This window comes from Carlito syrichta, unplaced genomic scaffold, assembly GCF_000164805.1.
Source record: "Carlito syrichta isolate Samal-C Ts95f unplaced genomic scaffold, Tarsius_syrichta-2.0.1 Scaffold126650, whole genome shotgun sequence".
Classification (NCBI taxonomy): Eukaryota; Metazoa; Chordata; class Mammalia; order Primates; family Tarsiidae; genus Carlito; species Carlito syrichta.
In genome coordinates, this window is record NW_007070746.1 from 4,547 (window position 1) to 17,134 (window position 12,588).

General features: G+C 55.7%; 2 protein-coding genes across 2 annotated transcripts in view; one reads left to right on the forward strand and one right to left on the reverse strand.

Moving 5' to 3' along the window:
• The window catches only part of TAPBPL (TAP binding protein like), a 7,634-nt gene extending 4,262 nt beyond the window's left edge, over positions 1 to 3,372 (forward strand). Inside the window, 4 exon segments of the mRNA XM_008048776.2 lie at positions 1 to 221; positions 1,324 to 1,635; positions 2,735 to 2,815; positions 3,011 to 3,372. The exon segment at positions 1 to 221 is cut by the window's left edge and continues 26 nt beyond it. Coding sequence (XP_008046967.2) covers positions 1 to 221; positions 1,324 to 1,635; positions 2,735 to 2,815; positions 3,011 to 3,054 — 658 coding nt within the window. The 3' untranslated portion in view covers positions 3,055 to 3,372.
• A 671-nt stretch (positions 3,373 to 4,043) lies between these two features.
• Positions 4,044 to 12,588, reverse strand: part of LOC103250183 (synaptobrevin) — a 9,117-nt gene continuing 572 nt past the window's right edge. The window contains exons 2-5 of the mRNA XM_021707893.1: positions 8,791 to 8,917; positions 7,823 to 7,981; positions 6,534 to 6,585; positions 4,044 to 4,756 (exon numbers count right to left, since the gene is read on the reverse strand). Coding sequence (XP_021563568.1) covers positions 4,419 to 4,756; positions 6,534 to 6,585; positions 7,823 to 7,981; positions 8,791 to 8,917 — 676 coding nt within the window. The 3' untranslated portion in view covers positions 4,044 to 4,418. The remainder of the gene's footprint in view (positions 4,757 to 6,533; positions 6,586 to 7,822; positions 7,982 to 8,790; positions 8,918 to 12,588) is intronic.

The following is a 12,588-nucleotide window of genomic DNA, read 5'->3' on the forward strand; positions in this document are numbered from 1 at the left end:
GCAGCAGCATGAGGGCAGTGGCCAGCTGGTGCACAGCTGGGCCGCGGGGCGGGGACAGGCCGGGCGGGGGGGCGCGGCCCTGGAGCCCGAGCAGCTGCATGCGGCGGGGGACGCCTCCCTCAGCCTGCCCAGCCTCACTGTCAAGGACGAGGGGACCTACGTCTGCCAGATCGCCACCGCTCTCTTCCGGGCACAGCAAATCGTCCAGCTCAACGTCCAAGGTGAGGCCAGGGCTGGGCCATCCTGCAGAGGGAGGGACATGCCTACTGGGAGTGTTTTCCAGATTGAGATCTGATTACAACGGTGATTTCCTGAGAGGCAGACGGCACTCCCACCACCCAAATGCCGTCTTCACCCTAGAAGTATAGTTGGCATCAGATAGTTCCCTCAGGAAATTTCCAGCCCAGGACCCTGCTGCCCTGCCCTGGCTGGCTATCTCCAGTCGCCCCAGTCCTTTTTTTAAAATTTAGCCGGGCTCGGTGGCTCAGCCTGTAATCCTGCACCTTTGGGAGGCTGAGGTGAGTGGATTGCCTGTTCCTGCGGGTACGAGACCCGCCCGGGCAGCGAGACCTCATCTCTACAATAAAATCAAAAAAGCAGCCAGGTGTGGTAGCGCACGCCTGTAATTCCGGCTCCTTGGAAGACTGAGGCGGAAGGATCGCCGGAGCCCAGCAGGTTGAGGCTGCAGTGGCCGGGAGCAGCCACTGCACTCCAGTCTGGGCGACAGAGTGAGACTCCAACTCAAAAAATAAATACAATAAATAAAATAAAATCTTAGAGTCAGGATCTCACCGTCACCCCGGCTGGAATGTAGTGATATGATCATGGCTCACCTGTAACTCAGATTACAGGTGCATGCCACCACACCTGGCTAATTTTCTTTTGGTGGACATGGGGTCTCGTAATGCTGCCAAGGCTGGTCTCGAACGCCTGGCCCCAAGCGACCTTCCCGCCTTGGCCTCCCGATGTGCTGGGATGGCAGCCATGAGCCAGTGCCCCTGGGCCCCCGGGCCCTTCGGCCACATCCTAAGGAGGAGCTGCAGCAAGCCAAGGAGGGGTTCTGGCCAGGAGGAGCTCATCACGGACCCTCCGTACGTGTGCGGGTCAGAGGCCAGCCAGCCTCTCGCCGGCTGTGCCGTCACTGCGCTAGACAATACCCGCCCTTCCGTGTGGCCTGCGTCCGGGTGGGCCCCCCACACCCACCCTCACCCGCCACGGAGGAGGAAGCCGTAGGCTCCAGGACCTGCCCTTGGCAGGAGGCTCTGGGCTCCTCGGCTGCGCCCAGTCGGCCTGTCCACACTCTCACTCCCGTCCTTTCTCTAGCACCGCCCAAAGTACGGCTGAGCTTGGCAAGCGGAGCCCTGCCCCCCACCCTCACCTGCAACGTCGCTGGCTATTATCCTCTGGACGTGACGGTGACGTGGACACGCCAGGAACTGGGCGGGTCCCCGGTCCAAGTCTCTGGTGCCTCCTTCTCCAGCCTCAGGCAAAGCGCGGCGGGCACCTACAGCACCACCTCCTCTCTGGTAGCCGAACCTGGCTCTGCAGGCGCAGCTTACACCTGCCAGGTCACTCACATCTCCCTGGAGGAGCCCCTTGGGGCCAGCACATGGGTTGGCCCACCAGGTACTGAGCGTGTCCTTCCCCACCCCTGTGCTTGGGCTTCCAGCCTTGTTCTGCTGCCCACGGGCTTTGCTCTGCTTTGCTCTGCACCCTAGCTTCACACTCTTGCCTGCTCCTGACCTTGCCTCTCCCAAGGTGGCCGCTGCCACAGCTTCCACCACACAACTCCCGAGAGGCCATCATACCCCAGTCTCCATCACACCCCAGGGAGCCAGGCCATGTGCTTAGAGATCAAGCGGGAGCAATTCCTGATCCTGCCCTCCGCAGCTCAGACCAGTCACCAAGAGGAGACTAGAGAAGCAGGAAGGCGACCTGGAGGAGACACCGGAGCCAAACCGGCATAGAGGGAGGGGGACACTCAGGATGGAAAGCACAGCACCTGTGAAGTCCAAACACAGCAGCCTGGCGAGAATCTGGGGAATGAGTCACTGGGCACAGCCAGAGCCGAAGGGTCACGGGAGGAGGGGACAAGGCTCCGGAGCGCCCAAGGCCCCTGAATTCATTGGGTTCTGGCGTGAGTCACACGGGGCGCAGCACCGAAGCGTGTGATCTCACGCACGACTCCCGTTTGCCAATGAGCAACCGGCACTTGCCGTGCCCGGCCCCTGCCCAAGGTCACCCACCCCTCAACAGTAACGGCAGAAAGGGAGCAACGGGCAGCCCCACCGCTGCACAGGCTCCAGCCCTGCAGATCCTGATGGAGCTTTGAGCGGAGCTTCGAAAGCCACAGGGCGTCACAGGAAGGCTTTCGAGAACCCGGCCCCCCGCCGCCCCTCGGGAGCAGCGGGATGATGTGCTCGCTCCCTGGGGGGGCTTCCCAAGGCGAGCGGCTGTCTTGGCTCCCATTAGTCCCACCCAGTTCCATGGCCCATGCTCGTCCCTCCTAAACCTCTCTCGCAAAGTGGCTGTGAAGTTGCTCTCGGGTGGGAGGAGGTGGAGAATTCCGTGTGGGGTAACCCACGGATCCCTGGCAACCTTGACCACATACAAATGCTGCCATGTCCGGCTCCTGGCTACACACACACACACGTCTCTGCTCCCCTCCCTGGAGGGACACTGGTGGCCAGGGTGCAACCCACAGTGACTTCTGCCGCACTGCTCTCGCCCACAGAACGGACAGCCTTGGGGGTCATCCTTGCCAGCAGCCTGTTCCTTCTCACGCTGCTGTTGCTGGGGTTTCAGAGATGGCAAGGTAAGAGCCTGGCTGTCCCCTGCAGCTCCGCCCTGGCCCACCTCGCTTGCAGATCCACTCACTGTAGCCACCTCCCCTCCCAGGCCAGGGTGGAAGCCTAGACGTCCCACACTCCACAGGCCCACCCACCGCGGCCTCCTGCTTTTGGGGTTACCCCAGATGAAACCAGTCTTGTTCCCTCTTATGTTCCCCTAGCTCCCTCATCAAGGTCTGCCAAGACTCCGAGGCATTCTGGGTAGCCACCCCCCTGCCTCAGAATAAAAGAAGAGTAATCACGTGCGCCCAGAGGGCCTCTAAGAGTTGCAGAGCTAAGGAAGGCAGGCCCAGGCTCTGCACTGACCGCTGTCTTCCTTTGCTGGGCACCCTGGGCTAACGCACCGAAGGACAGGAAGAGGTGACGGGCAGAAGGCAGCAGGACGTCCTGCTGGAGGCAAAGAGCAAAAAGCCAGAGAAAAGAAAACCAAAAGAAACCAAGTAGGGGCCAAGGGTAGGGGTCGGGTCAATACTCACAAACACTGAGCTCTTATCAAAATAAAAGCCCCTTGTGTCCACTGGGACCAAGCTTCTCCCAGTTCCTGTTCTTCACGCCGGTCCCCAAGCCCAGCTGCTGGAACTTGCAAAGGGTTTAAGGTGTGAAACAAAAGCTCTTAGAGGCACCTGGACTCCTCTCAGTTGCTCTGTATGGCTCTGAGCTGCCGCGAAGGTGCAGCTCCTTTGAACAACTGCTGGGAATTTCAGGACACTTAAGACCCCTCACTTCCGTGACTGCTGGGGAGAGATTTCCCCTTTTATTCATTTCTAAAGTGTGCCTGGTCAGTACTGGTCATGGTGGAACTCAGCATGAGAAAACTGTACGTGAGGATGGTAGGGAAAAGGAGGTGTTTGCTGGAGGCCTCACCTGGGCACATCCCTTGGGACGGGACAGGCTCCCAAAGACCTAGGAAGGGGCCAGACGGAGAGGCCCAAGGAACCCGCCAGTGGGTGCCTGCCGGTGTGAGATACCCACTCGACTTCCCGTCGTCATTTCCTCTCACTAGCACCTGCGAGTCGGGCTGCTTCAGGCGTAAACACTGGGAGACCACTTCCTCTGCCAACACAGAACGCCAGGCTCCACACAGCACACGTGAGCCAGCCCTGCCAGCCCAAAGCGACAGCAGGCGACAGGAAGAAAGAACAGTCTCCTCCTCCCCCTCCTCAGTTTCTCCAACCCAAACAACAACCAAGTCAGTTCAGTGGTAGGAATTTTTATTTTTTGCCTTTGTGGAGAATACATGAAACTGGTAGATATGCCACATGCCTTTGGTGGAAGTACAACCGTTGTTATTACTCTAGACAAGTATGAGATTGGGGTGAGGAAAAAAAGACAAAGAGGTGATGACTGACACACAGTGGAAACCCCACATCATCTCATGGGAAACCGAGGAGGGGATGTGGGGAGCTCAGCTTTGTTTGACTGCAGCGTCCCGGGTCTAGCTGCGTATCTGCTCATGCACACGGGCAGCGGGGGGACAGCAAAGACACAGAAGAGGGCACAGGGTGGGGCAGCAAGAAGGGCGAAGGGATGACACCCCCAAAGAACAAAGCCACCTACGTCTGGCAAGCCTCAGCGGGACAGAAACCCCGGAACTAGTTCCCCTGACAGGGCTGGGCAGGCCAAGAGGGCAGATCTGCTCCAGGCTTGGGACACATCGAGGACACTGGCGGTTCTTCTCCAGCGGTGGCCCCCTGCATTAGGCAAGGAGGAGCCCAGAGGAGAGTGGAGACCTTCGGGGGACTGTTGGGAGGGCACACTGACTGCTTTCTTCCAGCGCTTCAGTCCTGCCCTGGGGCAGGACGAAGGGAACGCGGAAAGCCAGGGCATGGGCAAGGGCAGGGAGCATGGTTTTGCATGACGAGATGCTGCTCGTGGAAGGGGGCGGCCCTGCCCGCCTCTGCCGCTTCCTGCTTGCGGCCGGAGGACGGGAGGAGTCGAGGGCTGTGGCCCACCCCTTTGGTCCCACCTGCCCTCCTCCCTTGGCACCAGGGCTCGCCCACGTCACATGCTGTCCTGGTGCTCAGCAACACCCCCCAACGGGTGAGAGGCGCCTACTCTCAGGTGCCACTGCCTGCACGCAAAAACCATGCAAGGGATGGCGGGCTGGAGAAAGGAAGCAACGCAGAACTCAGAGGGCAAAGGCAGTTCCAAGGGGAACAGACTGCAGGAACAGAGAGGTGGCTCTGGACGAAAGGGCCCGGGAGAGCACAGCACACGAGCACACCCATCACAGACTGGCGTGCCTCCCCCAGGATGGAGTCGGTGGGTCTCTGCCAGGCCTCACGTTCGTCTCAACGGGGCGGGAGCACAGGACCCTCCTGAATGAGAGCCAGACGTGGCTTCCTCCAAGCTGATTTCCAATCAGGCCCTTGACTCGCTGCCGCCCTTGCCCCGTCACTGACAGGCACTCTCTCCCGTGACCTACGCAACCGTACCTGAGAGCTACGTGAAATGACTCGGCCTCATAAAACTAACGGGTAGAGGAAACGTCTGGCACCCTCACCACCATGCGGAAGGTGTGAAGAGAAGACAGCTCCTTCTCTAGCAGCACAGGGACTGCTTCTTGGGTAGAAATGAGAGCACCCATGTTTTCCCAATCAAAAGCACCGACTCCCCAAATACCGTCTGTCTGGAGAACAAGGTAAAAAGTTGTAAGATCCCCAAAGACATAGAAAACCTTGGGCTAACAGATTAGCAATAACTGCCAAAAATAGGCTTTACTTTCTAGAAGGGTGCTGCACCCCGACTCTGGACTTTGTTCATCCCCAGGACCCTCTCGGGCCTGGTCCAGGAGAAGCACTCCCAGTGACCAGGCGGGCACTGAGTGAGCTGCCACTCTCCTGGCTGTTCGCGGCCTCCGGCCAGCAGCCAAACCTTTCTCGGAGACACTGTGGGCATGGATGCCCGTCTCCTCCCCGAGTCTGGGCAGCTCCTGGGGCACTTCACTCCAGCCACTCCCCTGCCCTTCCCTTGGCCTCCAAACTGTCACGCTTTGGGGGAACTTGAGAGGACATATGAAGGGGACAGGGAGGAGGTGCCAGTTGTTGCTCTTCAGGTAGTGACTTCAAGACTGTGCCACGAGCAGCATTTCTAGTGTGGAGGGACATAGTGCAAATGAGTGCAACCAAAAGGAGGCATGGATGACGGAGGAGCCTGGGCAGGATGGAGAGAGGCAGACGGGGCATTCGTGGAGGCAGCAAACCGAGGGAGAAGGACATGAGCTTGGGGCAATGGAGGACGGGAGGGGTGGCACATTCTCAAGTAAAAAAGTAGACTGGACACAGGAATCAGGAAGTCCCAGACGGAAAAGAGAAAGAGACAGGAGAAAACAAGAGGGCAAGTTACATCACGTCACAAGACACTCGGGTCCTTGCGTTGCAAGTGCTCCATCCCCACGGTCGCCCTCTGACCCAAGCCAGTGACAGGCAGCACAGCCCCCTTCCTCAGACCAGGAGGGCCACGTCCCCGCCACGGCACTCAGGGGAGGGTCTGTCCCTCCAGGAAGTGCCTCGTCTGCCCCTCCGCCCGCCCCAACCGGGGGACGGCCCCACAGCAGCGGTCTCCATACCTCGGTCAGAGCAGCCCCACTCCCCAGGCAGGCAGGCAGGCGGGCAGGCAAGGCTGGGAGGAGACTCCGGGACCGTCCCACCTCTGCACCCCACCAGCCGCCTCAGCGATACTTACTTACAATGACTACCACGATGATGGCGCAGATGGCTCCCAGCATGATCATCATCTGAGGAAACAGGACAACAGAAGAGCCCTTGGACTTCAGGGGCAGCGCCATCTCCAGCGGGAGCAGCCCCTCCTCCACCCTTGGGACGGCGGAAGAAGCCACCCCCCACCAGAGAACGGCAGACCTCTGGGAGGCCCCGCCCTCCTGCTTCCCATGGGATCATGACCCCAGGACCAGTCTGCAGCTTCTCGGACACAGGGCAGGAGCTGCCGCCGGCTCCTTTATGCTTAGCTCCTGTGGCCTTGGGCCTTTAAAAGAAATTCCAGGCTGGGCTCAGTGGCTCAGCCTGTCACCCCAGCACTTGGGGAGGCCAAGGCGAGTGGACTGCCTGAGCCCGCGGGTTTGAGGCCAGCCCAGGCAACTTGGTGAGACTTTGTCTCTACAATAAGTAAAAAATTAGCTGGGCGTGGTAGCGTGCCTGTAGTTCTGGCTACTTGGAAGGCTGAGGTGGAAGGATCATCGCCGGAGCCCAACAGGTTGACACTGGGGTGGCCATGAGCGAGTGTGCCACTGCACTCCAGACTGGGCAATGGAGTGAGACTCCGAATCAAAAAAAAAAAGAGCTGAGGCTAGGCGCGGTAGCTCAGGTCTGTAATCCCAGCACTTTGGGAGGTTCAAGAACAGCCGGGCAACTTTGCGAGACCTCGTCTCTATAATAAGTCAAAAATTAGCTGGGCGTGGTAGTATGTCTATGGTTCCAGCTGCTTGGAAGGCTGATGCGGAAGGATCGCCGAAGCCCAGCAGGTTGACGCTGGGGTGGCCGTGAGCGTGCCGCTGCCCTCCAGCCTGGACGACGGAGTGAGACTCCAACTCAAAAAAAAGAAAAAAGAAAAAAAGAAATTCCAACAGAGACACAGATTTGGATGTTGACTCAGCTGGTCCAGCTTTCACTGTGAGGCGCTCAGCTCATTTCCAAAAGTGGCAGGTATTTCGATGTCTATACCTGAGCCACTGCACTGATGTTGAGCGTGTCTGAGAAAGGCACAGGCAAGAATTCTTGCAGGCCATTCCTTCGGGGAAAAGCTCCTCAACTAACTGCTCTAAACTCCTCAGGGTGTCGCCTTCCCATCAGTGGTTCCGAATACTCTAGTCTACCCTGGTGGCCAACTCAGGTAATGTGGCTTTCCAGATTTCCTCCCAAGCTCGGTGCAAGAAAGAATTGAAGACGCTGAGGGTTTTCTCGCCTTCTCCGAGTGCAAGCCCAGCAAAAGGAGGAGGAGGGGACAAGAAAATTCACCTTGCAGTTTTTCCACCAATACTTTCTCTTTAGCTTGGCAGCACTGCTCTCAAATTGTGACGCTCCCGCCTGCAAGGCATCAGCTCGGTCATCCAGCTCTGACAGCTTCTGGTCCCTCTCCAGGACCTTGTCCACATTCACACGCATGATGTCCACCACCTGAGGAGGCACAGAAACAAAGCTGCTAAGCTCCCCGCCAAAGACAGGAAAGAGCAGCCACCTGGAAATCCCTTGGCTGGGTCTTATAGCCCTAAGTGCTGCTTTGCATCCCTGAACCTTCCACTACTGCCCTATAAAAGAGAGGAGAACAGAGCCAGGCGTGGTGGCTCATGCCTGTAAGTAATCCCAGCAGTTTGAGATCAGTCTGGGCAACTTGGCAAGACCTCGTCTCTATAACAAATAAAAAAAAATCAGCCGGACGTGGTGGCATACACCTATGGTTCCAGCTACTTGGAAGGCTAAAGGGAAAGGATTACCTAAGCCTAGTAGACCAAGGCTGTGGTGGCTGTGATGTGCCACTGCACTCCAGCTGGGTAACAGAGTAAGACTCCTACTTTTAAAAAAAAGAGGAAGCCGGGCTCGGTGGCTCAGCCTGTAATCCCACACCTAGGGAGGCTGAGGTGAGTGGATTGCCTGAGCCCGCGGGTTCGAGACCCGCCTGGGCAACTTGGCGAGACCTCATCTCTACAATAAATCAAAAATCAGCCGGGCGTGGTAGCGCACGCCTGTAATTCCAGCTACTGGGAAGGCTGAGGCGGAAGGATCGCCGGAGCCCAGCAGGTCGAGGCTGCGGGGGCCGGGAGCGGCTGCTGCCCTCCAGTCTGGGCGACAGAGTGAGACTCCAACTCAAAAAAAATAAAAAATAAAAAAATAAAATGAACTGAAACAAGAGGAGAACAGAAAGGCATCCCTCCTACTTCTACACGCCTACGACCGGGCTCTTCTCGGAGAAAGAGCTCCCCACCTACCTCCTCCACCTGCGCCTGGGTTTGCTGCAGTCGCCTGTTGCTGGTCACGTTGGGAGGAGGGCCGGGGGGGCCTCCACCGGGGGCAGCCCCTTCTGTCCCTTCAGCGGGTGGCTGGGCTGGGGCAGACCTGTGGGGACAAGTGGGCGAGTCCACAGAGGGACCAAGATGAGAAAGGAGAAGGGTGCAGTGGTGCGCATCTGTAGTCCCAGTTACTCGGGAGGCTGAGGCAGGAGGAGCGCTTGAGCCCAGGAGTTCGAGGTCAGCCTGAGCAACACAGTGAGAACTCATCTCTTAAAAAAAAAGAACTCACATGCATTCCCACCCCAAATCACCAAAGCAAATGTGATTAGGTTATATACAAATATGACGGGATTCTAGCTTCTTGGCAGTTCCAAGGAGGGAGACACAGCATAAAGGCAAGCTGTAAAGACACAGATCCCGTAACAATACTTAGACAGGGTTCAGGGACTTCCACGATGGCATCAAGAGATCTTGTTTGGGATTAGGTGCAGTGGCTCATGCCTGTAATCCCAGCATTTTGGGAGGCTGAGGTGAGAGAATTGCTTGAGCCCAGGAGTTCAAGACCAACCTAAGCAACATAGCAAGACCTTGTCTCTACAGAAAAAAAAAATAAAAAAATTAGCTGGGCATGGTGGTGGCGCCTGTAATCCCAGCTACTCAGGAGGCTGAGGTGAGAGGATCACCCGAATCCAGGAGGTCAAGTCTGCAATGAGCCATGATCGTGCCACTGCACTCCAGCTTGTTCAACAGAATGAGACCCTGACTCAGAAAGAGAGAGACAGACAGACAGACAGACAGACACAGATCTTGTTTGGGAATATCCCCTGATCCAAACTCAAACATGTCCTCTGCCACAAGGCTACAGGGACAAATGTGCCAGCCTTGGTCTAAATGGTACTTCCCTGACTATCAGAAGCCTTTCACATGAAGCAAGTTTGAGGAACCCAACCGAGGATAGGAGAAATGTATAAAAAAAAACTAAACCTTCAGGGCTAGCTTGTGGATTGAACTACAAAGCTTGAATATCAAAGGAACAAGCAGGCCCGGTGTGGAGGTTCATGCCTGCAATCCCAGCACTTTGGGAGGAAGAGGAGAGAGGATTGCCTGAGCTCACAGGTTCGAGACCAGCCTGGCAACATGGTGAGACCTCGTCTCTACAATAAATCAAAAAACTAGCTGAGCATGGTGACACACACCTGTGGTTCCAGCTACTTGGAAGGCTCGGGTAGAAGGGTTTGCCCGAGCCCAGCAGGTCGAGGCTGCAGTGGCCATGAGCATGCCACTGCCCTTCAGCCTGGGCGACAGAGTGAGACTTCAACTAAAAAAAAAAAAAAAAAAAAAAGGAACAGGTGGGGCTCAGTGGCTCACACCTGTAATCTCAGTGCTTTGTGAAGCCAAGGAGGGAGGATCACTTGAGACCAAGAGTTCGAGACCACCTGGGCAACATAGTAAGACTCCATCTCCATAAAAATTTTTAAAAATTAGCCAGATGTGGTGGTGCATGCCTATAGTCCTAGCTATTCAAGAGGCTGAGGTGGGGAGATCCCTTGGGCCCTGGAGGTCGAGGCTGCAGTGAGCTGATTGTGCCACTGTACTCCAGCCTAGGCAACAGCGAGAGATCCCCATGTCTAAAAAATAATGATAGCATTAAGAAAATTAAGAGCGAGTTGACAGCCTCCACCCATGGGATTCAGTTACTGGTTATGGTTCACCCAAGATGAGAAAATCAGTGTTCCCTTAAGGACAACTTGGAGAGCCACCAAAGGCAAATCTACGAAGGTGGGTGAGTCAGGATGGTTTGCCTGCTTTGCTTTTGGCAGTGAAAATGGGAGTTTTGCTTAGATAGAATCTGGGGCCCAAAGCAATTACATTAGTTATGGAAACTGTTCCAAGAGCATAAAGGGGAAGCAAAAGTTCTAGAGTCCTCAATGCACATGCATCATAAACATTCTGTCCCGTCCTTTTCTAGATTTGGCACAGAGTCTCAGGAAACTCCTCTAATTCCTTTATCTCCCAAAGAGATCTCGGTTTACACTACTTTACCCCTGGAACCTGCTCTCTTTCAGTACTACTCAAGGCTAAGGTGTCCCTCAGCCTTAGAAGGGAATAGCCTAGTATGGGATCGTCAAGACAAACTCTTCTTATCTCAAGATACAGAAGCTAAATTCACCTCCTAAAGAATTCCCAGAAGTACAGCCCTAACGCATGAGATTTTTCTCTGCCAAAGAACACACCAGCTGCCTGGTGGGGGGGGGGGGTGTCTCTCCAATTCATTGGAGAAGAGAAATTATAATAAGAACGCCTCAAACAGAAGCAGAACCTCACAAAACACACTTTACAGGAGCAGTCTAAGTAAATGCACTAAAGAGTAAACTGTTACAGTCACCAAAGAGGAAATGCCTTGACTAATCACAATAGAACCAATACCCAGAAACTCCTTCTCTGTAACTAAGTGAATTTCTTTTGGTCTAAAAAAATGGAGAATAACCCTGCAGGGGCTATGCTAGCAGCTTACACCTGACTGTCTCCATTTAAGGAATCTTTCACACTTCCCTCTAAGGTGCAAAGGAGGCAAAGAGGAAAAAGACACAAAGCCATAGGAGCCCTAAGCTTTCTATCCGGCTACTAAGCCAACTAAGCAATCTAGTTCTTGATGGAGGGAAGAAAATTCAATGAGTAGGTAGCAGGTAGCAGCCGGTGTTGGAAGCAGTCCAGGAGGTGGCACCAATGACAAGATTAAGGTCAGAGACCTCGTGATGCCCTGCTAGCCACCACACTTTCTCCATCTCCTCTGTTCATCCCACATGGATGCTATCTGGAACCAGTCAGTTGGGAAGGATCCTCCTCTCCAGAACGAAAACAACTGAAATCCCAGGGCTTGTACAAAAAGCACAGACTACACACATGTAGCTAAGACCAGAGAAATCAAAGGGAAAAAGTGAAATGGTTTTGAAGCATTTGGGGGGCTGATTTCACTTACTACTTTTTGGGAGTTGGAAACACTCAGCACCGAAATATCCAGGGAGCATTACAGCCCTTATGTAACACGAGTAAGTCTTTCCCTTTTTTGCACTCAGAGAAGAAACACAAATGCATCTAGGACCAGGCCTGGGCTCCAGGCAGAAACTGGAAAGAAAGATCTCTATTACACATATTGTGGTTTTGACAGGGAAGTACTTCATTTTCCTAGCCACAGTTCTCCCTCAGGATCTTGGGAAGGGGGTGACGGTGAAGGTGGTTGGAGACTAAACTGTGTGTGTTGGAGGGAGCGGGGAATGCTCAGCTCCCCCTATTTCTCCTTCAAACACTTGGCTAGAACTCTACGGTAGGAAAGCGCCTCCTAAACGGGTGGCGTTGGTTATAAAAAACAGCTGCTTGGGATCACACACCACTGCCCCCTGAGTCCTGCGGGGCCGCCCACCTGGCGCCACAGAACTAGCAGGTAAGTTTCTGGAGCTTGCTCACCGCCATGAGGGGGTACACTTCACACTCCGGGCGAGGGGCAAACACAGATCCAGAGACTGCAGGCAACACAGTTACTAACTGGCAGGTGCACCCACGACTGTCCTTCCAGGGGTGCTAAGTACTGACCCAGCCAGGTGACAAGAAAGGCCTCTGAGCCCCCCGCCTGGCTGTCGCCATCCCCCCCCGCCCTCTCCGGGACTCCCTCCTACTGAGGCCACAGTAAGGCGCCGCTCGGACGAGAGGAGCGGGAGCGATGAATGCGGGACCCCCGCGCCCCTGCCCGTCCGGGGGGTGCCGGCTGCGGCTGGAGCG